General features: G+C 37.3%; 4 protein-coding genes and 1 pseudogene across 9 annotated transcripts; 2 read left to right on the forward strand and 3 right to left on the reverse strand.

The window, feature by feature from the left end:
* Positions 1 to 712: 712 nt before the first annotated feature.
* Positions 713 to 4,081, reverse strand: LOC119082328 (TOX high mobility group box family member 4-like). Of its 3 annotated transcripts, none has more exons than XM_037191835.1 (2): positions 3,978 to 4,081; positions 713 to 2,868 (listed from the first exon to the last, which is right to left on the reverse strand). In XM_037191835.1, exons 1-2 carry the CDS (start codon positions 4,029 to 4,031, stop codon positions 1,285 to 1,287), a joined length of 1,638 nt encoding a protein of 545 aa, XP_037047730.1. In that variant the 5' UTR covers positions 4,032 to 4,081; the 3' UTR covers positions 713 to 1,284. The 3 variants fall into 3 exon arrangements, with proteins under 3 accessions (XP_037047730.1, XP_037047731.1, XP_037047729.1); XM_037191836.1 differs by lacking the exon at positions 3,978 to 4,081 and adding an exon at positions 3,479 to 3,649; XM_037191834.1 differs by lacking the exon at positions 3,978 to 4,081 and adding an exon at positions 3,243 to 3,399.
* A 1,332-nt stretch (positions 4,082 to 5,413) lies between these two features.
* LOC119082290 lies at positions 5,414 to 6,240 on the forward strand (annotated as a pseudogene).
* A 378-nt stretch (positions 6,241 to 6,618) lies between these two features.
* Positions 6,619 to 7,698, reverse strand: LOC119082288 (protein roadkill-like). Its single transcript, XM_037191762.1, has 4 exons — positions 7,409 to 7,698; positions 7,167 to 7,345; positions 6,963 to 7,105; positions 6,619 to 6,896 (listed from the first exon to the last, which is right to left on the reverse strand). Exons 1-4 carry the CDS (start codon positions 7,593 to 7,595, stop codon positions 6,758 to 6,760), a joined length of 648 nt encoding a protein of 215 aa, XP_037047657.1. The 5' UTR covers positions 7,596 to 7,698; the 3' UTR covers positions 6,619 to 6,757.
* Positions 7,699 to 11,778: 4,080 nt separating this feature from the next.
* On the forward strand, positions 11,779 to 16,076 carry LOC119082291 (trypsin alpha-3-like). Its single transcript, XM_037191765.1, has 2 exons — positions 11,779 to 11,886; positions 15,388 to 16,076. Exons 1-2 carry the CDS (start codon positions 11,835 to 11,837, stop codon positions 16,074 to 16,076), a joined length of 741 nt encoding a protein of 246 aa, XP_037047660.1. The 5' UTR covers positions 11,779 to 11,834.
* A 2,303-nt stretch (positions 16,077 to 18,379) lies between these two features.
* Positions 18,380 to 23,115, reverse strand: LOC119082339 (major facilitator superfamily domain-containing protein 1-like). 4 transcript variants are annotated; one of them, XM_037191848.1, is made up of 9 exons: positions 22,847 to 23,115; positions 21,859 to 22,100; positions 20,682 to 20,832; positions 20,074 to 20,616; positions 19,807 to 20,020; positions 19,647 to 19,744; positions 19,471 to 19,583; positions 19,313 to 19,412; positions 18,380 to 18,961 (listed from the first exon to the last, which is right to left on the reverse strand). In XM_037191848.1, exons 2-9 carry the CDS (start codon positions 22,025 to 22,027, stop codon positions 18,796 to 18,798), a joined length of 1,554 nt encoding a protein of 517 aa, XP_037047743.1. In that variant the 5' UTR covers positions 22,028 to 22,100; positions 22,847 to 23,115; the 3' UTR covers positions 18,380 to 18,795. The 4 variants fall into 4 exon arrangements, with proteins under 4 accessions (XP_037047743.1, XP_037047745.1, XP_037047746.1 ...); XM_037191850.1 differs by having other exon boundaries at positions 21,859 to 22,102; positions 22,853 to 23,082; XM_037191851.1 differs by lacking the exon at positions 22,847 to 23,115 and adding an exon at positions 22,436 to 22,571.
* Positions 23,116 to 26,606: the final 3,491 nt, after the last annotated feature.

Here is a 26,606-nt window from a genome sequence, read left to right on the forward strand (position 1 = left end):
ATCTTTTCATATTGTTCGTCAGAAGTGGATTTTATTTATCATTTACTGCAGAACTAATAAAGCTCATCCATTTTTCTGCCATTAAATTTTTTCTATGATCAGTGATTCGTCGAGATGCAGTAGGTACTCATTGAGAGTTCGGAGTTGTGATTCATTGAGAATAGGATTAATTAGGACCCATTCAAAAAAATTGGACCCATTGGTAATTAATATTCATTGTAAATTAGGATTCATTAGGAACTAGCATTCTTTGGAAATTAGGATTTATCGCGCTAGGACTTCTCTGGAAAAGTACCAAAGGAACTTAAGATTTTTATGAAATAAAACCCATCGGAAGTTAAAGAATCCCAATTAACATAGATTACTATGCCACAGTACCATCGACTCCCAGTTCTAATAATTCCATGAAGACTCGCAATTCCCAGTAAATAACATAAATTTCATTTGGTAATTTAATGCAAGTTTTTCTTTAGTAAGGAAGCCCCTTCTTCGATTTGTAGATAATTTTTTTTCCTCAGCTTACTTACTTGAGGTACTTACCAACATTGACTAATTTTCATTTGAACGGAATTTGCTGAGTAAATCTGGAATGAAGTCGAATCATTCCTTTCTAACTCAGTGCATCAAATCAATTTGATTTTTCGAAATGGATCCATCCGCTCCAGTGCCAATTTCTTTACAGAAAGTTTGAATCAACGATATTTTTGTCTTGTTTGTTTATTTATTTCAATTAACAATAATGTATATGGGTATGGGCTTATTGATTATTTTTCATTGCAACGGCAAGAATACTCGACAAATGGAGCTTGAACTGTGATGTTTACCAAATACTTTGGTAGTAACTTACGCGCTAGCATATCATGTACGATTTTGATTCTTCAAATCATTCAATTGAAATAGAAAGTGAATGTCAATGGTTTGCAATTTAGACAATGACTCAATTTACAAAATGAAAAAAAATGAATTTTTTGACTGAATGCCGAAAGTTTTTGTTAAGAAAGGATTCTCTTACTTCTGCATTTTTAACAGTCCATACAGGGAGACTCGTGTCTCTGCAATACTAGAAAAGTAGTTATCATGAGCATAACAACTAACCGGTTGAACTACCAATCGAGTCGTTTATGCCGATGTGTTCGACCCAGTCCTTATCTCAAAAAAACGTGTCAGCTTATCGTTACTATCACTTAGCATCGAATGGAAGTTCAATCCACCGTCATATTCCTAGCATGTTGGCAATGTTGCTGTTTTCTTAAATTTTACATATCTCATCCGCACGCATATCTCTTACTTAACAGCCGAATAGGTTTGCTGTTGCTGTTGTCCATTCTTTTGGATCCAATTTCCAAATACATCGCCACAATGATTAATGACACATTCGTTTGAACAGTACTCGTCCTCCCAGTCTGGACTTGTTATGGCCTGGTTCGTGCACCCTGTGCGTATACACTTTTGTAGAACATTCGATTGGTGATGATACGCGTTATTTGGTGACGGTGCGATGCCTGTTGCTCCCATTTGGTCAGCACCGCCAGTTATGTGATGTGAAGCCGTGTGTTGTTGATGTGAATTCGTATGTTGTTGATGTGAATTTTGCATGGATTGTTGCATGTGATAGCCGTTGCTTTCCATTAAGCCATTGTGCATCTCAATGGGTTGTTGTTGATGTTGGTGGAGCTGCTGCTGCTGCTGCTGCGGTTGGTGATTGTGATCATAGCCTCCATAGCCTAAGTGATTTTGATTGATATTCGAATTGTTGATTTGGTGCATTGGTTGTTGCATGTAATCTTGCGTCGGAGATTTGTATTGCTGCGTATATTGTACGGGCACATAATTATTATGCAATTGTTGCTGTTGTTGTGGTTGATGCTGAGGATGTGGCTGCTGCTGTTGCTGCTGCTGCTGAAGTGGTTGTGGTGGCTGAGCAGCCATGTATTGACTCTGATTAGAGTGTTGTATTGGAAGACCTTGAGATAACTGCTGTGGTGAAACGGCATGCGGCTTTGGCACACTGTTATTCATTTGAGAATGTGGTGATGATTGAATCGGTTGTGATTGTGGAGGTGGCGGCGATTCCAGATCGGTACCTTTTGACACGACACTTGCACGATATGCGGCTAATGTTTTCAGATAGATCGCCTTTGCAGCCTCTGTTTTTTTCTTATAGACATCTTTGTGCTCCGGTGCTAGGACGTCCCACATGGACGCTACTATCGTTGACACTTCACCAAACGAAGCATTTGGATTTTGTCCTTTGATAGCTGCCTGTGTGTCACGGAAGAAAAGAGCATATGCAGAGACTGGCTTCTGCGGTTCGTTCGGATCCTTCTTCTTCCGTTTGCGCTGAACTTTCGGTTTTTTAACAGCCGAAACTTTCGCTACTTTCGACGTAGGACTCAATTTCTCGCTAAGCGGTTCGGGTGATGGTCGTTTCAGGCTATTTGCCCCTCTAACCAAACTATCGTCACTGTCATCACTGGTTGTACCATTTTCACCGTAGGCATGTGGCGACTGTCCGACAAAACTCATCGGACTGGTTATTTGCGGGGACTTTTGCGGTGGTGGCATCATCATATTGTTATGCTGTGATTGTATCGGCTGGTTATTGCTTATGCTCATCGGATCCGTGTAGTACATTTGATTGTTTGTTTGCAGCTCATAATCGTTTGAATTGATGTACATTTGTTGCGAGTCTGGATTCCACAGTGTGTACTGATTTTGTTGATCGTCCAACAAGCCCATATTTTGTGTATCATCTTGTTGGTACTGATGCTGTGGTTCCATTTGATAGTGATGTTGTTGTTGCTGCATTTGATTTAGCAAAGGTACGTCAACAAACTCCTCGTCACCAAATGACGGGGTATGAAATGTCTGGAAATTTAAAAAAAGAAAAAATTAATTTTCAACTCAATAGGCGAACCGGGAGACGTTTGTGCGAATATTGATTGTTTCATAAAGGAAATTATAGAAATTGACCAAATGTCCAATTGACCATTCACAAATAAACAAAGAGAAAATTGTATCGTCACATAAGAGCCCAAATGCTGCATTACATCAAATGTATCAAAATCAATGGTTTTACACTGTAAATCTTAGAATTTGTTCCTGTACTAATTCCAACGTAAGTCTTAAGTCTTCAGGTTCTCAGAAACAGCTCTGGGGATTTCGCTAAAACTTGTTGACTTGAATGGTATACTTCCCTCCCCCAAGTCACTGATGAAAAAAACGCCGGGATGGAAACTTACACGTTTATTTAAAATTCGTTCAGCCTCACCGTGTACACTCCAGTAACGAAATGAAACGGAAATTTCATTTTCCTCAATAAACCTAATTAACCCGACAAACTGTGCCCTGTACATTCAATTCCATGCTCTCTTTATGCATAAAAACATGGCTGACTTTTGCAGTTCGTCTACCGAATTATTATCAGATAAAATGATAGCAAGAACCACCACTTGCAATGGAATGTACGTAAACTCACCAGTCGCTATTGTTATCAAATGACGACAAAATACACAGCTGAAATTTAAACAGCTTCTAACAGAACAAATAAAGATGCCTTGCTAAGCAAATAATGTTCCAAAGTTTTTAATTATAAACCTTCGAATGAAACAATTTAATAAACGAATGTCGCGAAGAAACGCGACAAAAAGTCGAAAGTGAAAATTTGAAGTATAATAGTAGTAGCGCAGGTCAAAAAGATTAATTAGTTGAAACTAATTACATCCTGCACATTCTAAACCACCCAGATATATGAAATCGATGAATGAAATTCACATTTCTCTGATAAAGCGACACATTCTGTTATCACAATGAAAACAATAATTCATCAGTAAATGCAATCTCCCCGCAGGTGATAAATTCCGTCATCGTCATCACAAGCAAACACATTTCTTTTAGCGAAAACTTATTCACCGTTCACCTTTGACACAAACGATCGCGTTTCGGTTTTGATTTAATATTCTGTCCATTTTACTTACATTTAATTGTTTATTTTGAGAATCTGTACCAATTTCAATCTGTGTGTTTGACATCGTTTACGAGACAGGTGAAGACATATTATGGAAAAGTAGTTAATTTAATGTTCGGGCTTCTTCTGTCAGATTTTTTTTTTAATAGAAAAAAAGAGTGATATGATTCCAGGTCGATGTTGTGTCGTCATCGGGTTTAAACTCATGCTTTGAAAAATAGGCGCCAAGTTTTCAATTTTTTTTTATTCATGACAAATATGAAAAATCTAAACTGCATGAGACCGACAAACAGATTTCACCGCGAGCTTAGTGAGTAATAGATATTCCCTTGACGTACAGGGTCTTACAGCCGAAATCCGTCCGTCTGTCCCACCCCCGGTTGTCTCAGATAGATATCCTTAGACTAATCATAATAATCATAATAATTACTTTAAGGTGACCACGACGTGCGGTTTGATCTCCAGAATGTGATCGAAAAACTTTTGAATCAAAGCCAATTCGTTGGGTTCATTGAACATGACGAAATTTCCCTCAAACTCAGGCTTCGGTGTGTACTCAAAATCTTCAACGTCATGCGAAACGATCTCACGGTTCGTGATCAAATAGCCTTGACCGTCGATCATGTACGATATCATCATTATTTGATCGGATTGAGCGTCGGGAAATTTCAACGGCAATTTCGTTGTTTCAATGTCATAGGCAAAAATTACCGGTTCCGGACGTTCGATGATATCGGGTCGTGCTCAAGGCTGTATACTCGGGAACACACCTTTTCCATACAAACAAATTCAAGAAAATTGAATTTGTATGGAGTGGTGAATTTTTTGTATGAAACGTGGTGTGTTACCCGCGTATCTGCATCTGCGTGACCTCCCCAAAGTATACAGCCTTGGTCGTGCTGTGATGATGGGTGCTTCTGTGCCACCCTTGCACCGGATGTTGTACCACAAGCCGCAATGACCTTCAAATCGATGGACACCCGAACCCGGTACGGCACATCATACTCTCGTATGTCAATCGAACTGTCGAAATAGTCGGTGGTTTGCTGGAAATTGTGGGATGATGCACTCACCAATGAATTACTCAACATTCGGATGTAATTTGTATTAGCCTTGTCCCGTTCCCGATTCTTTTTCACCGCCGCCATTATTTCTCGTCGCACTTTCATCAAAACGTTGTTGTTGGCGAACCACAACTGTAAATAGTCTTGCGTCAATCCGGTCAAATGATTCGGTAAGTCGAGATCCTCTTTTTTGATGTGTTCGATTTTCGCAATTTTTCCCTCGTACGTTTTGCTCAGATATCGGGACATCTCCATCAATTTGCTTTCTCTTGTATGAACAAGAAAGTATGGTTGAAAGACAACGGTAGCTTTGAATCTTCTTCCGTCCATTTGAATAAAAAATAAATCTAAAGCGGAGACAAGACGACGATCCTCGTCTAGAATGTCGGTCGATCGAACTCACCGAGTGCATGTTGATGAGTTAGCCTGTACGCTCTTTGTTGTCCTTCACCCGATCGAATCCATACTTGGAGTCAATTCTGTCGTTCCCTTGTGACTTGCTCGTCGGATAATTCTGTGAAAATATTTGACGTGAAAAACGACAGTCAAACTCTTGCCGCTGACTTGAAAGGCCATGGAGGTCCCGTGTGGCAAGTTATAATTTGGAAGGAAAACGGCGGCGAATGAATACGATGGCATGAATATGGCAACCAAGATTCATCTGTAAAGTGTAAACAGTGTTGCTGGATCAATTTGGGTGCTAACTTGTGTCATCGAGTTCGGTAATTGGGAACACAAGAAAATCTCAAATGCTCATACCATCGGTACTAGAACCGGCCATCTCAACCAACAGGTTTAATACTAAAAATTTATGCCACAGAGAGGCGGATTTGAATTGTGATTTTCTTTGTAGCAAAGGATCTTTTGGCCTGAAGCGATTGGCAACGAGTAGTTGTGACAACACACTAAAAATCTGGAAAGAAGATGGTGATCGTTGGATCGAAGAACATCGATTGGAAGCGCATTCAAACTGGGTTAGAGACGAAGCCTGGGCTCCAAGTGTCGGGCTTCCTCGATCACAGCTGTTCGAAAGATCGGCGCGTGATTATTTGAAGCAGCGATGATTCGAACAACTGGTCGTCAACGATTCTGCATACGTTCAATGATGTTATTTGGAACGTTAGTTGGTCGTTAACCGGAAATATATTGGCCGTGTCCGGTGGTGACAATAAAGTCAGTTTGTGGCGAGAAAATAACGAAGGCCAATAGATCATTGTCAATGTCGTTTGAGATGTCAAATGAGCTGTCATTTTCACAAAGCTAACCACAATATTACAAAAATTTATACAGAGCTTTCATTGTTTGAGGTTAGCTTTGTGAAATTGACAACTCATTTGACACCATTTTGAGAGAAGAAACCGTTATTTGACACTGATCTATAGAGTGTCATAAGCGAAGATACGAATGGACATCAGGGTGGAAATGACCAACATACATTCTAATTCTATTTTCTTTCTTTCTTCCTTTCTTTTTCTTCGGAAGAGTCCGGTAATATGTTTACGGTCTTTTTTGTTGCTGCGAAGAATGCATTCATATTTAACCAATAAATTGTACGAGCCTAAATAAATAAAAAAAAACTGATTTTGCAAACCGTGACAAATTAATCATTTTTATTGGCATGTAATACAAGGTGTCAGAATTTTTTTTAAATTGGAAACTACTTCCATCGGTCAGCTTACTTAGAAAGCCTTTCCTCTCACTACCTAACCTCCTCATTGCTTTATCCTCAGTTGATTCTAACTCCTTTCTTTGGCGACAACTTATTGAATGCACGAATCAACAGTTCTCGGAGAATCGACGCGGGAAGTTCTTTAAACTCTTTTCTCAGTTCTGAATTTTCGTCTAAAGCACACTCCATGGAATTCCTGAGAAATTTTAAATTTGCTTAGTACCTGAAAAAGGAAATTTTCATTAAATTACGGTCCACTTACTCCATTATAAAATCCGTTGCTAATGCTTTTAATGTTTGTTCGTCACACCGATCTGCTAACGATAGAATGGATGCTGCCGTCTGCGTTGTAATATTCTCCTCGAGAACCTTGGCGCATTTTCGTTTGAGATCCAACAAACCGTACTGAAATGATTACTTTGAAGTTAAATAAATTGCTAAAATGCTGTGTAGCAATGTAAACTACCTTATCTGCTGCTTGTAGCAACTCAAAAGACAGGTGTTTTAGATTCGGAGTCTTTAAGGTGTACATGAACGTAAAAAGTTCGTACATCACATCGTGCTCGAAATCGTCGATCACAACTATATTCTCTCGTTTCTCTTTCATTTCAATATCCAACATTGTTCGAAAAACAGAACTCCTTACTGACAAACCATAAAAAATTAGTTTGGATTTACGAAACAGATTTCATACGAATAATTCTATACCAGATAAAACGAACTGATGGACCCGAATTTCTCTACCCTTGACAATAACAGTTACATCGCTCTGTTCGCCAGTTTCTAGAAGTTTTGCGAAATAATTTGAGAAGTCCTTGACGAATTTTCTTGGTGGTGAGTTACTGTCCTCCGACTCGTATTCTCCTATGGCGGCTAATGCATTTGGGTGAGCCATTTTGATAATAATTAATCTTTTTTCGCAATTTTGTTCGACCTTTGCTTATGTTTATTTACGAGATAGTCATCATTTCCATCATTTCCAAACAATGACAATTTGTGACAATGATGTATATGCAATTTGCATATGGCAATATTTACAAGCGTTCGTTCACTTCACTTGTTATTTTTCAAAAGTGCGCGATTTAAAATGATATTGGACAAATTATTGTTCCTTGATCATGTCACCATATTGTTTCTAAATCAGTCGTTAATTTTTACTTACTGGATTTTGAATAAACTTATCCTCTGCGAAATCACCAGCGTCAACCATTCGTTAAAAAACAAATATCGTCACGACTACTCCCAAAATGAATACGACTGTAGGTGTACATCCTGTTAATTGTCATTGTTCGCTGATGATGGTGATATTTATAGGTATTCATCAGATTTGTTTTACATTGAATTTTGTATGAATTATTCTTGAAATTTGAATGAATTTTCTCTTTGCTTTGGCATTGCTACCTACGTTTGCAGTAACTTCCCACTAAATTTCGAATTTCCCTACAAATAATGGCAAAACGTTTTTTGTAAATTTTCAAAAGACTCGTTCAATCAGAAATTTTACGGTTGTCTCGTGTAAACGACCCAGTGGAAACGAATGGTTAGACCGCTTCACGCGTATGTACCACGGGAAAATAGGGTAACTTTGCTCTGCTAGTTTTGCCATGTTTCTTAATTTTTAAGTAATTTCAGTTTATATTTGTGTAAAGTCGTAAATGGATGGTTAAAGAGAAACACAGGTAATAGTCTAATTATTTGGATTTCACTCCCTGTCAAAATTGATAGGCTAATGCAGGAGAACTATATACTCAAGGTATGGGATTCTATTTCCTTGTTTTATGTGCAGGGCTTATTTTTAGGAACTTTAAAAAGTTCCGAAAAAATTCTGAATGCGGAAAGCCAAAGTGCTTTGGGAAAGCCGTTCAACTCGTTGGCCAACTGTCGTGCTCATGTTCATTCTCACAATTCTGATGACGCGTGCCAATGTTCCATTTGTTGCAGGAAATTTAAGCAGAAGACATCTCAAACGCCATCTGGACGATCATTTCGTCGAAAAAGATTCAAATCTGTCTTCTCACAAATGTTTCGCCTCAAAGCCACACTAACAACCATACACGATTGCACGATCCGAATAAATTGAAATGCGACCACTGTAAGCTCACGTTTCGTGACCAGAGCAAATATGAAGACCATATCCAGAAGCATGCAAACGTTAAGAAACAGTGCCATGTCTGTGGGAAGCAAGTCAAATTTATGAAGGCTCACATGGATCACCACAATTCGCCTAGGAATCACAGTTGTACCTTCTGTGAAAAGGTAGTCAAATTTGATTTTAGTTTTTAATCTAAAATTGAATCGAGAGCTCTTCTCTTCCAGAAATGTATCAGACCGCAAGAGTTTGTTGCTAACGAGAAATTGCACACCGGACGGAATTGTTACAATTGCCACATTTGTGATAAAAAATTCATCCGACAGAATAGTTTGAAGGCTCCCTTAATCCGGCACACTTCAAAGAATTTCATTTGCTATCGGTGCGGAAAAAGGTGAATTGTCACCTTGAATCTTCGACGCCGTGTCTTCATCATTTAAACTTTCTTTGGCTTATTTGCAGATTCTACCGAAATGATGAATTGGGACGACATATTTTGAAGCAAATTGAGGCATATTAAGAATAAGCCTAAGTAGCATGATACTTAGTTAGTTCTACGGAATCAGCGATGTTACACTTGTTAGTTATATATCGAATTCGTTACACAGCCAATTGTATATTTGAACTGTAAAATGTTGGTATTAAACATCTGGTAATAACAAAAGAAGTACAGGTGCGCCTTTAACATAGAGCTTTTTTGCGCCTTTTCTTCATTTCGAACTCCTTTTCCTACATTTCACAGGAGGTTTTGGTAGCTTGTCCGGCCCTGTTTGATGTAAAACAATCGGTGATAGAATTCGTGACGAGTTTTATAGTAAAACTGTTCACAAAATTTCAAATTCACGTTTAAGTCTAAAACTTCCAACCATTTTTCATTCATTTAACATAGCCACAAATATCGTCACTGAACAACAATACCTACACGTCAAGGACATAAGCTATCAAATACCATGTAACGTGCCATTTTTGTTATTAACAAATTGTATGAACAAGTGTTTCTTTCGTATTATATGTTAAACTGTAATTCATTTTAGGCCTTCAAAATTGGAATAAATTTTTATTTTTTAGTGAGCTTAGCATTAAAAAAAACTGCATTCCGTCATTCCTTGATGTTTTCTATTATACTAATCATAGATGCTATTGGCAGGCCATGTCACCTGCAAATAGTCTTTGTATAAGAGAAAATGCTATTGGCAGGCGCCTGCCAATAGCCTCCGTAAACGGGAAAACACTATTCGCAGGCAAGTTCGCCTGCCAATAGCCTGTGTAAAAGAGAAAATGCTATTGGCAGGGGCCTGCCAATAGCATCTTCAGTAATAATTTGGCTATTGGCAGGCGCCTGCGAATAGTCACTGCATATACTAATTGTGCACGAGATTTTTTTAATGATTTGTTCAAATGTATTCTGTTTCGTGAACTTGTAGCATGGATATGTACTTATGTCATTACGTTTCGCAGCCACAGTTCACATTGATTATGTATTTAAAGTAGACTTAAGATACGTAATGTACGGAAAAATTTGTTCCGGTGAAAAGGATCCTGAGAAGATCAAAAAAAACATCTTACTCATTGGAGAACAAAAAACATAGCTAACGCCGACCCGTACGAAACACTTATTCGTATCAAAAGCCTTTAATGTGAAACTCTTCATTTCTCTTACTTCATTTTCTTCTCTGCTGAAAAACTATTCTCCCTTTAAAATCACTTACATTATCCACTCTTTGCCTTGTTATCATATACAACTAAATTGCCGGAGGCAATATAGACAGCCCCGTACGAAGACAAATTTCATAAATTCCTATTTAAACAGCTATATACCGCTATATTTAACTATATTTCACTATAAATAAACATTTCACAGATAAATATATGCTATCATATAGCTCTATATGCCTGTATATAGCTCAATATAGCTGTATATAGGTATATATAGATGTCCGTATATGGAATCCCTGAAACCCCACACACATAACAAATTATTTCCATGTTAACAGAAACTCTCTAAGTATCATTTTTCCCAAGATATTTCTATGTCACTAAAATCCAATATGGCCGCCGGCAGCCATTTTGTTAGGAGACCGGAAATAGTACCGACGCTTTACATTCGTTAATACCTTTCAAACAAAAAAAAAATTCATGAAATTCGGTCAAAATTTACTCGAGATATTGTCAAAATACACCACGTTCACTGTACTTCCGAGTAGCCAGATAAGAGCTCACTCCAAGAGACCTAGCTCACGCTCCGGAGAACATAATTTCATAAAAAAAATTTTCCCTGATTGGTACGGTCAATACCTATCTAATAAAGCTAAAACAGACGAAATATGTTCAAATGTGGCCGACCTACAAGCAAAAACTGCTTGCCGCCCTGTGCCTGTTCCACACCAAGGGGTCTAACTCACGACTCGGTCATCCGATTTCCATAAACTTTTTTTTTGTCGATCGGTATTGTAAATACCTTTTATTTGACGTATCACTTGCAAGTTTACCGTTTAAATGTCCGGAGATATCTTCGAAAAACCGTAAAGCACTTATTGGGCCACAGCTCGGGAGGGGTCGATCCAAAATCACTCATCTTCGAACTTAGCCTGTCTTTTGACATTACCAAACGGGAAAAAAAAGAATTTTCAAAATCGGATGCGTTTTACTCAAGTTATCGTGCAGACAGACAGACGGACAGACGGACAGACGGACATTTTTTTTTCGCGGATTTGGCATCTCTAGACAACCACAATAGGTTTCCCCTTACTCAGGGAGTCCAATTCGACGTGTTACAAACGTATGCGTAAACCTATAAGACCCCAGTACTTCGTACGGGTCTAATTACATTGCTCAACGTCATCTCTATACAATTACATGTTCGAGGAAGCACCTTGCTATACGTATAGTCATAATGAAAGATTTAGCCAGCCAGCACAAAAAAGTACTTCCGATTCTTAACACATGTCTATCAAAGCATTGTTCGTTGGCATTAAAGTTGTGTAAATATTGCTTTTGAAATGGTTATAAATAGGTAACTTTAGTCATCACCGTCCAGTTAACAACATGAAATTACTTGAGGTTGTCTACATTTTTGCCCTAGCGGCTTGTTTCGCTGGTAACTCTGATCTGATTCTTTGATAAAAGCAATGCATTGAAACTATTATTCTTTTCATCAAGGCAATTGTGCGTGCATTTCCAGTGGAACGTCCGTTACTAATCCAAATGCCTATCCATTTCAAGCAGCAGTACTATGTCCAGTGATAATGTGTAGTGGCGCGGTAGTGTCATCAAAGAGCGTCGTGACTACCGCAACTTGCGTCAATATGTTATCACCAGAGGACGTTGAACTCTATGTGGGTTCTAACATGTATTACAGTGGTGGTTTTACTCACTCTGTAGCCGTTATTGCAACGCATACTAGCTTTAATCCTAATACATATAACAACAACATAGCAGTACTTACCTCAGCGACACAATTCGAAAGTGTCGTTGTACCGATTCCTTTAGCTACTTCAGCACCAGTCACTGGCACCACTCTTTTTGCTACCGCATTTGGATCAGTCGATTCAGCCTTGACGTTACCAGATACACTTCAGAGGGCTGGCCTAGTTGCATTTGGATTGGCCAAATGTCAAACTTTAAAATCCAACAAAATAACCACATCCATGTTTTGTGCGGGAGATCCATCTGGCCGTAAAGACCTTTGTCCTGCAGACCAGGGAGCACCGTTGGTCTATCAAAATAAACTTTACGGCATTTATTCATGGGGTTGCAGTTGTGGTCTTGCTGCTCCTAATTCTAGTTCACCTGTATTCACTTTAATCTCTTATTTGGGGAGCTGGATTCGATCGAAAATTGCGGTGAACGATAACCTAAATTCAAATATAAATTTGATTCAACTGATTAACTCCACAGTGTCTACAGTATTGTCGATAATTTGATCGAGTCTCTACTCTTTTCATTTTGTTAATTTTTAATTGAATTTCTGATAATCTGATAATAAATGTATTTAAACATTGATGAACACATTTACTGTGACCGAATTGGAAAATAAACATATTATTTGCTTCATTAGATCATAAACAATTCAGAACTCTAGTTTCGGGTGAATTTTTCACAGAAAATTCGCTTGATTTAAATCGATTTAAAACTTACTGTTTAGCCATCCGGTGAAGAATATTTCAAGCATTAACCACCGCGTGTGGAAATTCACGCTATCCGCGGTATCCTGGATACCGGGAAGTTTTCAGAAAAATTCTTCAGATACCGAAAAAATCGGGAAAAATATGTGACAAAAAAAATCAAATTTACGATTTTAGATACCGGGAAATTTTACTCGGATACTGGGAAGAAAACAAAATTTCCACACGCGTTAACCACCATATAACAGCCAAGATATTGAACCGCTTGACATATACAATTCGGATTTTTTAATATTTTTTTTTCTGCAAAACCTTTTGCAACAAAAACAAACTTACATTCCTTAAGCGGTTCCCAGTTGATAATCGGATATGATTAAAGCCACCAATGGAGATAGGTGGCTATCTAACATAGACCCATGATAACCTAAAACAGATGTTGAGCATTATAGTAACATGTGATCGATCCATGCCAGTTTTCCGTTACTTACCATTCCACAATAGGGATCACATGGATCACAATTTGCTTAGTTGTTTATTTTAAATTATTCTTCTGTGAAAAAGCAGTCCAATTTTATTTTAGTTTTTAAAGGAGTGAAGGTGAAGTGTAACTAAAAACTAAAATTGAATCGGAAACTCTTCCCTTCCAGAAAATTAATAAGACTGCAAGAACTTGTTGCTCACAAAAGTTACGCACAGGACGGAATCGTTACAATTGATATTTGTGATGAAAAATGCAACTAAATAGCTTGAAGGCTCACTTAATCCGGCAAACTTCAAAGAATTTAATTTGCTATCAGTGTGGGAGAAGGCGGACTATCACCTTGAATCTTCGACGTCGTGTCTCCATCATTTAAACTTTCTTTGGTTTATCTGCAAATACTACCAAAGAAAATGATAAATTGGGAAGACATATTTTAACGCACTTGGATGCTAAAGATGTTAAACGCGATTTCTGTGATACCTTGTTCAATCGAAGCAAATTGAGGCAAATTAAGAATAAGCATAACAATGAAATGAGAAGTATTTCTTTACAGATTTTTTAAACAAAATCCATTTGAGGCAGTATGATCCTTAGTTAATTCTACGGAATCAACGATGTAACACTTGTTAGTTACATTTATATCGAATTCGTTTTACATAGCCAATCGTATTTTTGAACTGTAAAATTTTGGTATTAAACATCTAGTAATAAAAAAGAAGTATTTAAGAGATTCGATAATTATAACACGATATTCTGTCCCCTACAAGAGGTTAAATTGAATATCCGACTATTCGAAAATTGTCAAAAAATCGTCTTGAACAAGCAATAATTGTCGATACTTTGAGGTAAATTTATTTTTACTAAAATCTTACTCTACTGAGATAGACAAACCTATGTTGCCCAGCTAGACGTTTTGTTGTACGAGACTTGGTGTGAGGCCCAGACCATCTATTTGTGGCAACATGGAAAATCACAAGTGCGCCATAAGCATAGATCTTTTTTGCACCTTTTTTTCAATTCGAGCGCCTTTCACTACATTTCACAGGATCGCCTTTTCGTAGCTTGTCCGACCCTTCTTTGTGTAAAATACACAGTGATAAAATTCGTACAATTTTATAGTAAAACTGTGCAAATCTTGACTTTCCATTAATTTTCATTGATTTACCATGGCCAAAAATATCGTCACTGAACAACTGTACACGTCAAGGACATAAGCTATCAAATACCATGTAACATGCCATTTTTGTTATTACCGCGCGCATGAAAACTAGCACGTTTCATTAATAGTTTTAAAAGTACTTGTATGAACAAGTGTTTCTTTCGTCTTATATGTTAATTTGTATTTCATTTTAAGACTCCCAAAATCGGAATATTTTTCAATTTTTTAGTGAACATAGGATTTAAAAAAACCTGTATTCCGGCATTCCTTGATATTTTCTATTATACTATAATTGAGTACGAGTTATTTTTTAATGATTTGTTCAAATGTATTCTTCGTGAACTTGTCGCATGGAAATGTACATACGTCATTACATTCATTAAAGTGAATCACATTGATACAGGAAAATTTGTTCTGGGGAAAAGGATCCTCAAAAGATCAAAAAACGTCCTGCAAAATTGTAAAAACATCTTTCTCATTGGAGAACAAAAATTACATTGCTCAACGTCATCTCTACACAATTACATGTTCGAGGAAGCACCTTGCTATACGTATAGTCGTAATGAAAGATTCAGCCAGCCAGCACAAAAAAGTACTTCCGATTCTTAACACATGCCTTGTCTGCATTGTCTGTTCGCAATAAAGCTATGTAAATATTGCCTTTGAAATGGTTATAAATAGGTAACATTATTCATTACCATCCAGTTAACAACATGAAATTACTTGATGTCTATAGTTTTGCCCTAGCGGCTTGTTTCGCTGGTAAATATGATCTGCATTTCCTGATTCTTTGATAAAAGCAATGCTTTGAAACTGTCATTCTTTTGAATCAAGGCAATTGTGCGTGTATTTCCAGTGGAACGTCCGTTACTAACCCAAATGCCTATCCATTTCAAGCGGCAGTACTCTGTCCAGTGACTATGTGTAGTGGTGCGGTAGTGTCATCAAAGAGCGTCGTGACTACCGCAACTTGCGTCAATATGTTATCACCAGAGGACGTTGAACTCTATGTGGGTTCTAACATGTATTACAGTGGTGGTTTTACTCACTCTGTAGCCGTCATTGCAACGCATCCTAACTTTAATCCTACAACATATCACAACAACATAGCAGTACTTACCTCAGCCACACAATTCGAAAATGTCGTTGTACCGATTTCCTTAGCTACCACACCACCCTTCACTGGTACCACCCTTTTTGCTACAGCATTTGGAGCAGTCGATCCAGACTTGACGTTACCAGATACACTTCAGAGGGCTGGCCTCGTTGCATTTGGATTTGCTAATTGTCAAACATTAAAGTCCAACAGACTAACCACATCTATGTTTTGTGCGGGAGATCTATCTGGCCATAAAGACCTTTGTTCCGGAGACGAGGGAGCACCGTTGGTCTATCAAAACAAACTTTACGGCATTTATTCATGGGGTTGTAGTTGTGGTCTGGCTGCTACTAGTTCACCTGTATTCAATTTAATCTCTTATTTCGGCACCTGGATTCAATCGGCTATTGCAACGAACGAGTAGCTAAATTCAAATATAAATTTGATTCAACTGATTAACTCCACAGTGTCTACAGTATTGTCGATAATTTGATCGAGTCTCTACTCTTTTTATTTTACAAGTATCGCATGTGGAGTATATGCGGAGTACATTTTTTAATTGAATTTCTAAAATCTGATAATAAATGTATTTTATTTAAATATTCATGAACACATTTACTGTGACCGAATGGGAAATTAAACATCTTATTTGCATCATTAAGATCCAGTCGCACTTACTCCGTTTAGCTCTCCCTTTACTTTTAAACAATCAGAAATGGATCATCACAAATTGTTATTCAAAATTTGCATTTTTTGTGAAAAGGTAGTCCAATTTGATTTTAGTTTTTAAAGTGCAACTAAAAACTAAAATTGAATCGGAAACTCTTTGTTTCCAGAAATTTATTGTTCTTTGTATAATCGATAAAGACACAAAAAAGGAAAATCGCCATTTGCGCTTAACATTTAAGCATTGTCTGTCCAAGATCTTCCCACTCTCGCTCCAACATTCCAATAAAAATAAAAAGTAATTTATTTTTGTAAAATATATTTTTGTCATTAAAACACTTATCACATTAATTTAATGATTGTTTCCATTAAAAACTTTAAAATTAACAAATCGTGAACTCTGCAGAGGGTATACTAGAACATCAACTATATTTTGTAGCGTTTAAGGTTTTGTTGTTTATGGAACAAACTTTTAAAAATTATCATAGAAAAATAAACATTTGTGGAATGATTCAGTTCACTGCTCAACCGAACAAAACAATTCGAGTAATTAGTAGATTAGAGTGGATGTGGTGGACGTAATTCATAACATGGGGGATCATCTTGTGATACTAACCGAACTCACGAGTGAGTTCGCGAGTATCACAAATTGATCCCGAGTTGATGAATCACGTCCACTGTATCTGCTATTTTATTGCCTGTTCTATACGGAAAATTGTTGTTACAAGTTCGTTTGCCCCAGAGGACTTTAATAATTTATGGATTATTCAGTAGTCGGTAGATGAACATTATTCCAGACGGATAATTTGTGTCACAATGTTGTTGATATTTCAATAAATTTTGAAGTGACGTGAAGTGATTATAAAGAAATGTTAGCTACACTGGGTTATGCTTTGGTCACTCTCCATTCTGTATTTTTTTAAATTAATTTATTTATTTTCTATGTATCAGCTTTAGGTCACCTTCGAGGCTTCGAGTTACGGTACTTTCAGACGTAGCCTAAGTTTCGTTAAATTTTTTGTTCATTCATTCGGCCAAATCGCCAAATGTACGTGTAACAACAACTTTCTGTATGAGACAGACAATAAAATAAAAATTTTTGTTCCATTTATAGTCAATCGAAAGGACTGATTAGTTTTCAAAATATAATTTGGTGATTAAGGAAATGTGCCAAAAAAAATTTTTTGACGAAAGTTTCGTCAAAAAATGCTGCATTTGTTATCCTAAGACAACAACAAACGCTACGGAAATTTTTATTTTAACAGGTGGGAAGTTTGTATGATATTATGTTACTAGTCAAAAAAAAACTACAACTCCTAACTAAACGGTGGTCCTCAAGCGAGAAAAAGCAAATCGAAAGGGTACCCAAAAAATTTGTATACTTGTAAGTGCTTCAGGTGACACAGAAAAACCGTTTCTCGATATCTAAGCGCGTTTAAAATTTCAATGTTTTTACGAATTTTGTATGGTCTTTCACATGATTCACACAGTGATTTCACACTTTGCAAAGAAAAAGTTTTTCAAAAGTGTACCCAAAAAAAGAGTATTGCTAGCAGTGAAGGAACGTCAGGGGATTCACAAAAACCGTTCCACTATATGGTGCAAATTTTTTTGAATCGGACACACCATTTTTGTTTCCGGATTTATGGTGTTACCGATAGGGAAATTCCCTATAGATAACACCATAAACGTCCGTAAACAAAAATGGTGTGTCCGATTCAAAAAAAATTTCACCATATATATATGAGCTGCTCCTTCAAAAAAACAAACTTTTTCTTTCTTGAGGACCACCGTATATTACGCAAGTGTCATCCGGTAATTATTCATACGGTGCTGCTAGAGAATGTTTAGTCTTAACTTAGAGTTCCAAATTCGGAATGTTACAATTCTGACAAACTTAATAAAAATTTCACATAAAAAAATTCAGTCATTTGAAAAAGTGGTACGGAAGTCAGTGTTTCATGAATGCACTTTCTGTTACCTTTTTTTCGCACAACTTGCTGAGCAGTCTTCGAACTGAACAAATCGATATGTAATTGTAAAATTGAAGTTAATGGTTTCTTGTTCTCTTTTAATTTTAATTTCATAATACACGACAGGCGGCTAGCGTAGTCATAACATTCTAAAAAAAAACAATTGGGAAAATACTTCAAATATTTCGAGCCTGATCATTGCATCCTTTTCGAAATAATCCATTTACAATTTCTTTGAATCAAACAAAATAATTATAAAAAATCATAACATCCTTTACATCCTTTACATCCAATAAACTCTCAGAACATAAATCAAAATTACTAAAAATTCAAAACGAATCGAAAATCCCTCACTAAAACAAACTAGTGAAAGGTCCTCTCCCTTCCGCTCACTTTCTTTTGGCAACAAATTTATGCATGATTCTAGAGGCAACACACACAATATATATAGGTCTATTAGTAAAATTCACAAATATATAAGCATTACGTTACACATTGAACTGATTACTCGTCCAGCAACGGTTCACAGTCGCTCGCAGTGCCAGCTTCAACTCCAGTCCGTCTAATGTATCGATTTCGCATGGATGGTGTCGATTGATTGAGTACATCTTCTGGTGATATTTCCTCGACAGAAGAACTGCCTAACATTTTAGCGCTAGCATTTGATGTGCTTCAAAGGAAATTCAAAATTATCTTTCGGAGGAAATGATTCGAACAAGAGAAAAATATATTCCAGGGACCGAGGGGAACAACCTTTCTTTCACGTTAATCGTTTTGATGACCAAATCCTTTGGCAAAAAAAATAATCAAAAAAAGAAATCGCTGTTCCTCCCTCTTTGCGCTCTACAATGTTACTACTCTCACTACACCGAATACCTGCCGTAAACATTTTTTCGTTTTTCTGAGTCATGCAAAGCAAATATTTCATAAATTCTTGGATCACTTCAAGAGAAACGTTCGATAGAAAGCTGATTCAAGTTTGGATCGAAATGAGAAAATAATTTGCACAAAAGAGACTTACATTTCATTTGTGTGTCGTTCCCGTTCACGCGGTGTCATATTCAAATTTCCATTTGTATTGGTATCATACAACCAAATGACGACTGTCGCAATTAATGCAACTAAAATCATAAAAATTAATCGAAAATTCGCTTCATTTAAAATCACTTCACAACTTACTGCTGAGCCATCCGATGAAGAATATTTCAAGCATAAAGTAACCACCGTTATCAACAATCATGCCAGATATCATCGATATAACAGCCAATCCGAGATTTTGAACCGCTTGACATCTACAAATCGAATTTTTTCAATTTATTTGTTTGCAAAACAGTTCACAACTTATACAAACTCACATTCCATAAGCGGTTCCCAGTTGATATTCGGGTATAATTAAAGCGACCAGTGGCCATAGGCTGCTAGCCAACATAGAGTATGCCAGCCCCATGATCACCTAAAACAGATGATGAGCATTAGTAACATGTGATCGATCCATGCCAGTTTTCCCTTACGTACCATTCCAAAATAGGGATTCGCAAAGGTGAATGCCAACAGAGAATGGGCACCGATGGTAACCGATACTGACAGGAATACCCACATAACATTTCTGCCCGTTTTATCGATAACTAATCCGAAGACAGGGCTAGCCACAGCTGATATAATGTAAATTATCGAATTGACCGTATTTGCATCCTCTGCGGAAAAGTCGTATTTTCGCATGAAAAACACTCTGAAAGAAAAGGCTAGAGAGGCTTTCCCAATTTACAATTAGGCGTCACATACTTTCCCAGGGCAATAAATGGAAAAATTGCTACGTAATAAGCCACACAAATCACTGACACCATCCAGAATGTAACTTTGAATGTCTTAACATCAGTCAATTTGGCAATTTCTCCGCTGGGATTATCATTTCTTCGCAGAATTCGTTCGGCGCGCTTATCCATCCAGCCGAGTAGTAGCGCACAAATAAATGACATTAAACATGTAATCGATGCGAGCAGTAAAACGACGCCGGTGCACATGTGTCCTTTGTAAAATTGACTGACGTATTTATACAGTGGTTCCATTATCATAAAATTGACAGTGCTTCCGACCCGAGCAAACGACAATTGTAAGCCGAACACCATGTTCAGTTCTTTTCCTTTAAACCACAAAACGGCATAGTTGTTTTGGGCAACAGCAAGCGATTCGGCACCGATTCCGAAAACGAAACGGCCCACAATCATCAGCCAAAAAATATCCATCATTCCACCCATTGCGAATATCAATTGTCCAATCATTAGTATGAAGAGGTAGATAATGGTGCCCATTCGGATGCCAAATACTCTAGAATTTCAGAAATTGGTGGGATGAATGTCGACATTTTCGATCGGAATATTGAGTGACTTTACCTGTCGATCAAAAATCCTCCAATAAAACAAAGTACGACATTGGGCCACGAATAAATCGAATACAGCCATACGAACTGTGTGGTGGTCAGGCCCAAGTCTTTTTTGAAATTATCTTGAAGTGCGCCAGGGTTGTCATAGCAAAAGTATGATCCTAAGAAGATGGAAATAAATTAGTAAATTTAGTGCAGAACTGAGTGATAATTTCAGATTTTAAATGGACAAAAGTGAAGATGTGTGACATTCTAACAGTTCCGCTAACATATCGTCTTTCAAAGAATTTTATAGTCTTTTAAATAATTGAGTTGTCTCCCTTCAAGTAAGATTTTTGCAAGTCTAAGTGAAGAACCGTAATGGCACCCAAAACGAAAACTTAATTTCGAACAATATTGATTTGAGCTTTCGAATCTAGAGCAACTACTTGCTGTATCACCCCCCGCATTACGTTTTTTGTTACACAATACCTACTTTTAGACAATTCTCGACACCCACTTCACATCGGTTAAATTTATGAGAGCCAATTTTGGTCTCTGCACTCCTTGCTGCGCTAGTCTAAATGATTAAATTCCACCTTGAAAAATAAAAGCAGATATATGGCCACTACACTGCTCTCTTTTATACCATGCATTCCTTGCCTGATAGATTTGAACATTCATATATACGTATGCATGCACTGTGTAAGTATAATATCGAACGAACGAGACTCTTTATTCACTCAATTTTGTTTTGGATTTCTTGCAATCTTGCAAAATTGTAAGTTCTATTCAATGTTCTATATTTCAGAACTTTACACTCGGCATACACAGGCAGATAAGCGAAGAATATTACAAAATTTTATTGCAGAAGCTTATCAAATAACGAGTTTGTATTATGCCATGTGTAGTATGCACATTGCACATTCATTATGCGATAAAATTATGACAGTAAATTGATTTGTTTACGCTTGCAGTCAGACGACACATTTTGCGTAGTATTAAACGATACGGGAATCATAGAGACGTAGACTTTACATTGTTATTGTTTTAGAAATTAGAAAACTAAAAACGAAAAATTCTACAAAATTGTGTGAGTGTCCCCTTCCCTTTCACCGTATAACATATGGCCTGACGTGCTATCTTCCACCATCACTGATATATCTTAAATTTCACTCCAAAACCGTGACCTGTCACTGAACACTTACCGAATCCTATCAAGCACATCAGCATCAACGCCAAAAATCGATGGAATGTTGATTTTGGGTCGCAACATGCGAATTTGCTGCAGCAGTCAGTTTGTACATCCAATTCATTGTCATTGCTGGGATCGTCAGTATCACCGAGTATGGGATTGGTTCCATCATCTCTCGGCATTTTATTAAAATTGTTTTGTGTTTGTCTCGGCTAATATTAAGTTAATTGAAAGTGCTGTTACTGCATCCGGAAACTGAAAAATAATTTCGAGAATTGTAACGTTGTCCGATCGAATAGATCGACCAAAAAAAAAAAAAGAATTATTGTCACAAAGTCTTTGGCTGATTCAAAGTCTTAACCAGTGCCGGACTGGCCCTACGGGCGTTCGGGCGATTCCCGAAGGGCCTTTTGATTTTTGTATGGATAAACGGCAACGAAGGGTCTTTCGAAAAATTTCTTCATACAACGCCCGAAGGGCTTTTTTGAGCCAGTCCGGCACTGGTCTTAACACAAATTGGTATTATTGAGTTCCAGCGGACCGACCACTCTACAAATTATATGTTAAAATAACCGATGCGCAACACATACACAAACTTGTTGAATAGGGGCGTATTGTCATGGAAAATTAATATCCGAATGAGCCCGCACAGTGGGTATCAGGACGATATTTTAGATGTGTATATTATCAACGTAACGAACGGACAATGACTAAAATCGAACTAATAAAAACCAACTATCGTTTTGAGAATGTTATCGCGGTCAATGAATTTTTAGAATGATTCATAGACCGCTTCGAATTTCTAGCAGAGTGTTCTTTGTTTGTATATCAACCATAGCAATATTTGTGCATTTGTGCATTTGGCACACATTCTTTGTGAAAACATTAAAAACGGAGAAGTGCTAATTGAAAGCATCTGGCTTCTGTTGCATGTGAAAGTAGCACTACGTTTCCAAAATAAAAAGAATTTTTCTGCTCGTGCTGATGACCAAATCACTTACATTACTTATTCCATCATTGAACACTTCACTGCTTTTATTTCGTAAAAATCACTGCAATTGAAATTGACTATGTTGCTTTTCAGTCAGTTTTATTTCGTATTTAACGCTGTCCACTGGCTTGCAGCAATAATTTAGTCGAAAAATATTGAAAAATTCTTCTGTTTTCTTTATTATTTTTTGTTGACGTTGTTGACATAACAAACTTTTATCATACTAATCATCGCGCAACCTGAGCCCAAAATGTCACGAAAAACGAAGCCACTGTGCCTATAGTGTCATAAGTGCAGCAAGTACGTTTTATGGTGACGATGGAATTGCAGTATATAAGGTTTGAATTTAAATGAAGGCGCAATTCCTTTACAACTCATTTTAGATGTTGCTTTGTTCGTCTGGTCTATTAATTATTTGTTCAAAAGTATGCTTTGGAGTAGTTGCAGTTAAAGTGTTTGCATGGCCGATTTATCCAAGGTTCTGAAAGAACAGGTTAAGACACCCAAGGTTCTAAAAGAACAGGTTAGGACAACGATGACTTCATCACAAATTGTGTCAGCGGCTACAGTCGGAGCGTTTGCTGCGATTTAGCCCCGTTCAACCCGTAATCCTATTTCGTCCGCAACCATAATACGTCCGTAGCCCTAATAAGCCCGGAACCCTAATACGTCTACAACCCTCTAATGCGTCTGTTACCAAAATGCAAGTCAAGTTGGGCATTGTCAAATTTACTGAAACTGTTCATTTTTAAAATTGCGCATAGCGCAATTACGAAAGCCCGTACGAAGTACCTTTCAAATAAAACCAACAATTTACGACATTATTTTAGAAACCCAAAATTTTTTGCCAACTTTCCATTGGGTATTCAATTACATCTCAAATGAAACAAAAACTAGCAAAATCGGATGAGATTTACTCGATTTATGTGCAAAAAACACTTAGGGCCGAGTAGCGGCCTTAGTCCAAGGGCCCTAATTTGAAACTTTTTTCGTCACGTTCTTTTCGGTATTCAATTACCTTCCATAAAAAACTAAAACTAGCAAAATCGGATGAGATTTACTCGATTTATGTGCAAAAAACACTTAGGGCCGAGTAACGACCTTTGAGCCCTCCCAACAAGCCCACGTTGCATCTTACCCAAAAACAATGTTCAGCAACTTTGTTCTACTCGTCAATACCTTTCATTTGATATATCACAAGCAGCTATTGCGTGCGTATTTCGGTAGATATCGTCGAAAGACTGAAAAACACCTATAGGGCCCTAGCTCTGGAGGGGCCGACCCTACCATGCCCATTTTCGAACTTGACCTTACTTTTGTCGATACCAATCGGGAAAAAAAAGAATTTTGAAAAAAGGTTGTGATTTACTCAAGCTAGAGGGGTCACGGACGGACGGACGGACGGACATTTTTTTTATTGCGGATTCGTCATCTATGAACATAACCAAATGCTTTGCTCTTACTGTCTGCTTCCAATTCGACGTGTTACAAACGGCATATTAATCTTATAAGCCCCCAGTACTTCGTACGGGGCTAAAAAGCAACTTAACAAAAACCAAATTCCGTTTTTTCCTAAAAAACGTTTTCATCAAGTTCACACACAATCTGTACTGAGTGCGTTTATCGATTTCGGTGTCACCCGCATGTCTTAACCTGTTCTTTCAGAACCTTGAAGGCACACACGAAGGGGGTGGCATCGGTGGCATCGAAGTTGTTAAATGCACTCGTCATATATTGTGTGAAAATTCAACTTAAAGAAAACACTTCTTGTTCGTTAAGTTGACGGTTTCATATAGACTTCGTAGCCGCTGACACAATTGACACAAACCTATATGGCACGATAGAGAAATTTTGGTGCCACTGCCTTCGTGGTCAACTCAGAAGTGTCCTAACCTATAAATGAATCCAAGGTTATGAACGAACAGGTTAAGACATCCGAAAAGTATGTGTTGGAAATACCAAAGTAATCTTGTTATTTCATTTTAATTCAGTTTTAACTTAGTAACTTTTCATTCTGTTACTATTTCTTCAGGACTAAACATCTAAATTATTTCCTCGTCAATAAAGTCAATTTTGGTTTCATTTTAAAACTTTTTGGTTCATCCTGCTACGCGAATCCTCCACTTCCAACAGTATGGTGGCAGCAAAATTTGTTACTCATTCCAGATTGTCTGAAAATTCAACTTGACGAAAATATTTTTAATAGGAGGTAATGACTATTACTTCAATAGTGAGGTAATGATTTACTCACGATATTGTCAAATAAATATCCTGTGAGGGAACAGCTAACATCCAAGGGGCCAAATGTATATTTAACAACAATAGCAGATTAACGACAAAAAAGACTGCTCACAATAGTGGCGCAGCCAGTAAAAAGTCGATATTTTCATATAAAATAAAATTACAATAAATAAAAATCATCAATCTTCTTTTTCCCCAATGTTCCCAAAATGCAAGCGGCATTTCCCCGTTGTATCGCGATTGAGATTCTTTGTAAAAGATAGTATTTCGATTTAGCTTCACCAGTTGCTTTTTTCATTAAGGAACCCAATTTGTCTATGAATTTCTTCGTTTCTGGGCCCATACAACCTAGAGTCTCGAAGGCGAGTGGTGTTAGTAAATAATTTTGTTTTAGAGAAATATAATGGTTATGCTTATGTCTCTCAGCTTTGTCTGCGATTGTGCGAGCTTTCTTTGAAGAATCATTAATATAAAAAGCAGCCATAGTATCCCTCACAGTCACATCCCACAAGAGTGATTTACCATGACTCCACGGTATCAACGTCATGCCGTCTGGTCTTTTACCATCATCTCTTGAAACACCTGGGGGCTGTATAATATTTGGGACACCTGCACTAGAGAAAGCATGAGCGAAGATGTTATTCATAATATCATGTCTAGCTAATTTTCCTTCTGCGCATTTAGCGCATGAAAGACCATGTAAACCATCTCTCTCTACCATTTTACCGCATATACATTTGTGTTCCTCACATAATTGTGAACCCACTCTAAGTCCAACAGCAATTCTGGCAGAGTTGTTATCCTAATTGACTCGATGGGATCACTTGCAGCCACTTTGAAGATTCTTTAGTTGATGACGCAAGTAATCGGGCACGAATCTTAAGATCACCATTTTCAAACAACTCATCGAATTGATGTTTGATCTTCGGAAGATCCCAATTCCTTTGTTCTTTTTTAAGCGTATCAGTTTCTGGAACAAAATTACGTGGAATTTCATCGATTAATTGTAAAATCTGATCATTAATTATTTTTAAGTTAAACTTTTGGAGTGTGACACCACATAATTCTGACGACGAATAAGCAGATTAACAATATTGATTCAAACTTCAATTGGTCATTACATTTTGATACATGTAAGCTGTCAAATCTGCATTACTTACCTTTGAGACAAATGGTGAAAATGGCACTTCTTGTGTGAAATTTGCCGATCGAGAGGTCAGAGGTCAGTAAAGACACAAGACGTGTAATTATAGTGCATTACTTACCAATGGGACAAAAGGTGAAAATGGCACAAGAAGCACCATTTACATCATTTACCCCATTGCCAAGTAAGGTATTTTATTCAAAAACTTGAGGTAAAGTTTTAGATCCGTGCAGTAAAGTTAACTTTACCTCACGTTTTTGAATAAAGTTATAAAATTGACCCCAATGACTGCTGGTTGAAAAATGTTGCTACCACATCCTAGTTTTTAAGTGGCCAATTCCAGTACTTATAGATCTGGGCGGTTAACCACACAAGTTTAATGGAT

Source organism: Bradysia coprophila, unplaced genomic scaffold, assembly GCF_014529535.1.
Source record: "Bradysia coprophila strain Holo2 unplaced genomic scaffold, BU_Bcop_v1 contig_415, whole genome shotgun sequence".
In the NCBI taxonomy this organism is placed as follows: domain Eukaryota; kingdom Metazoa; phylum Arthropoda; class Insecta; order Diptera; family Sciaridae; genus Bradysia; species Bradysia coprophila.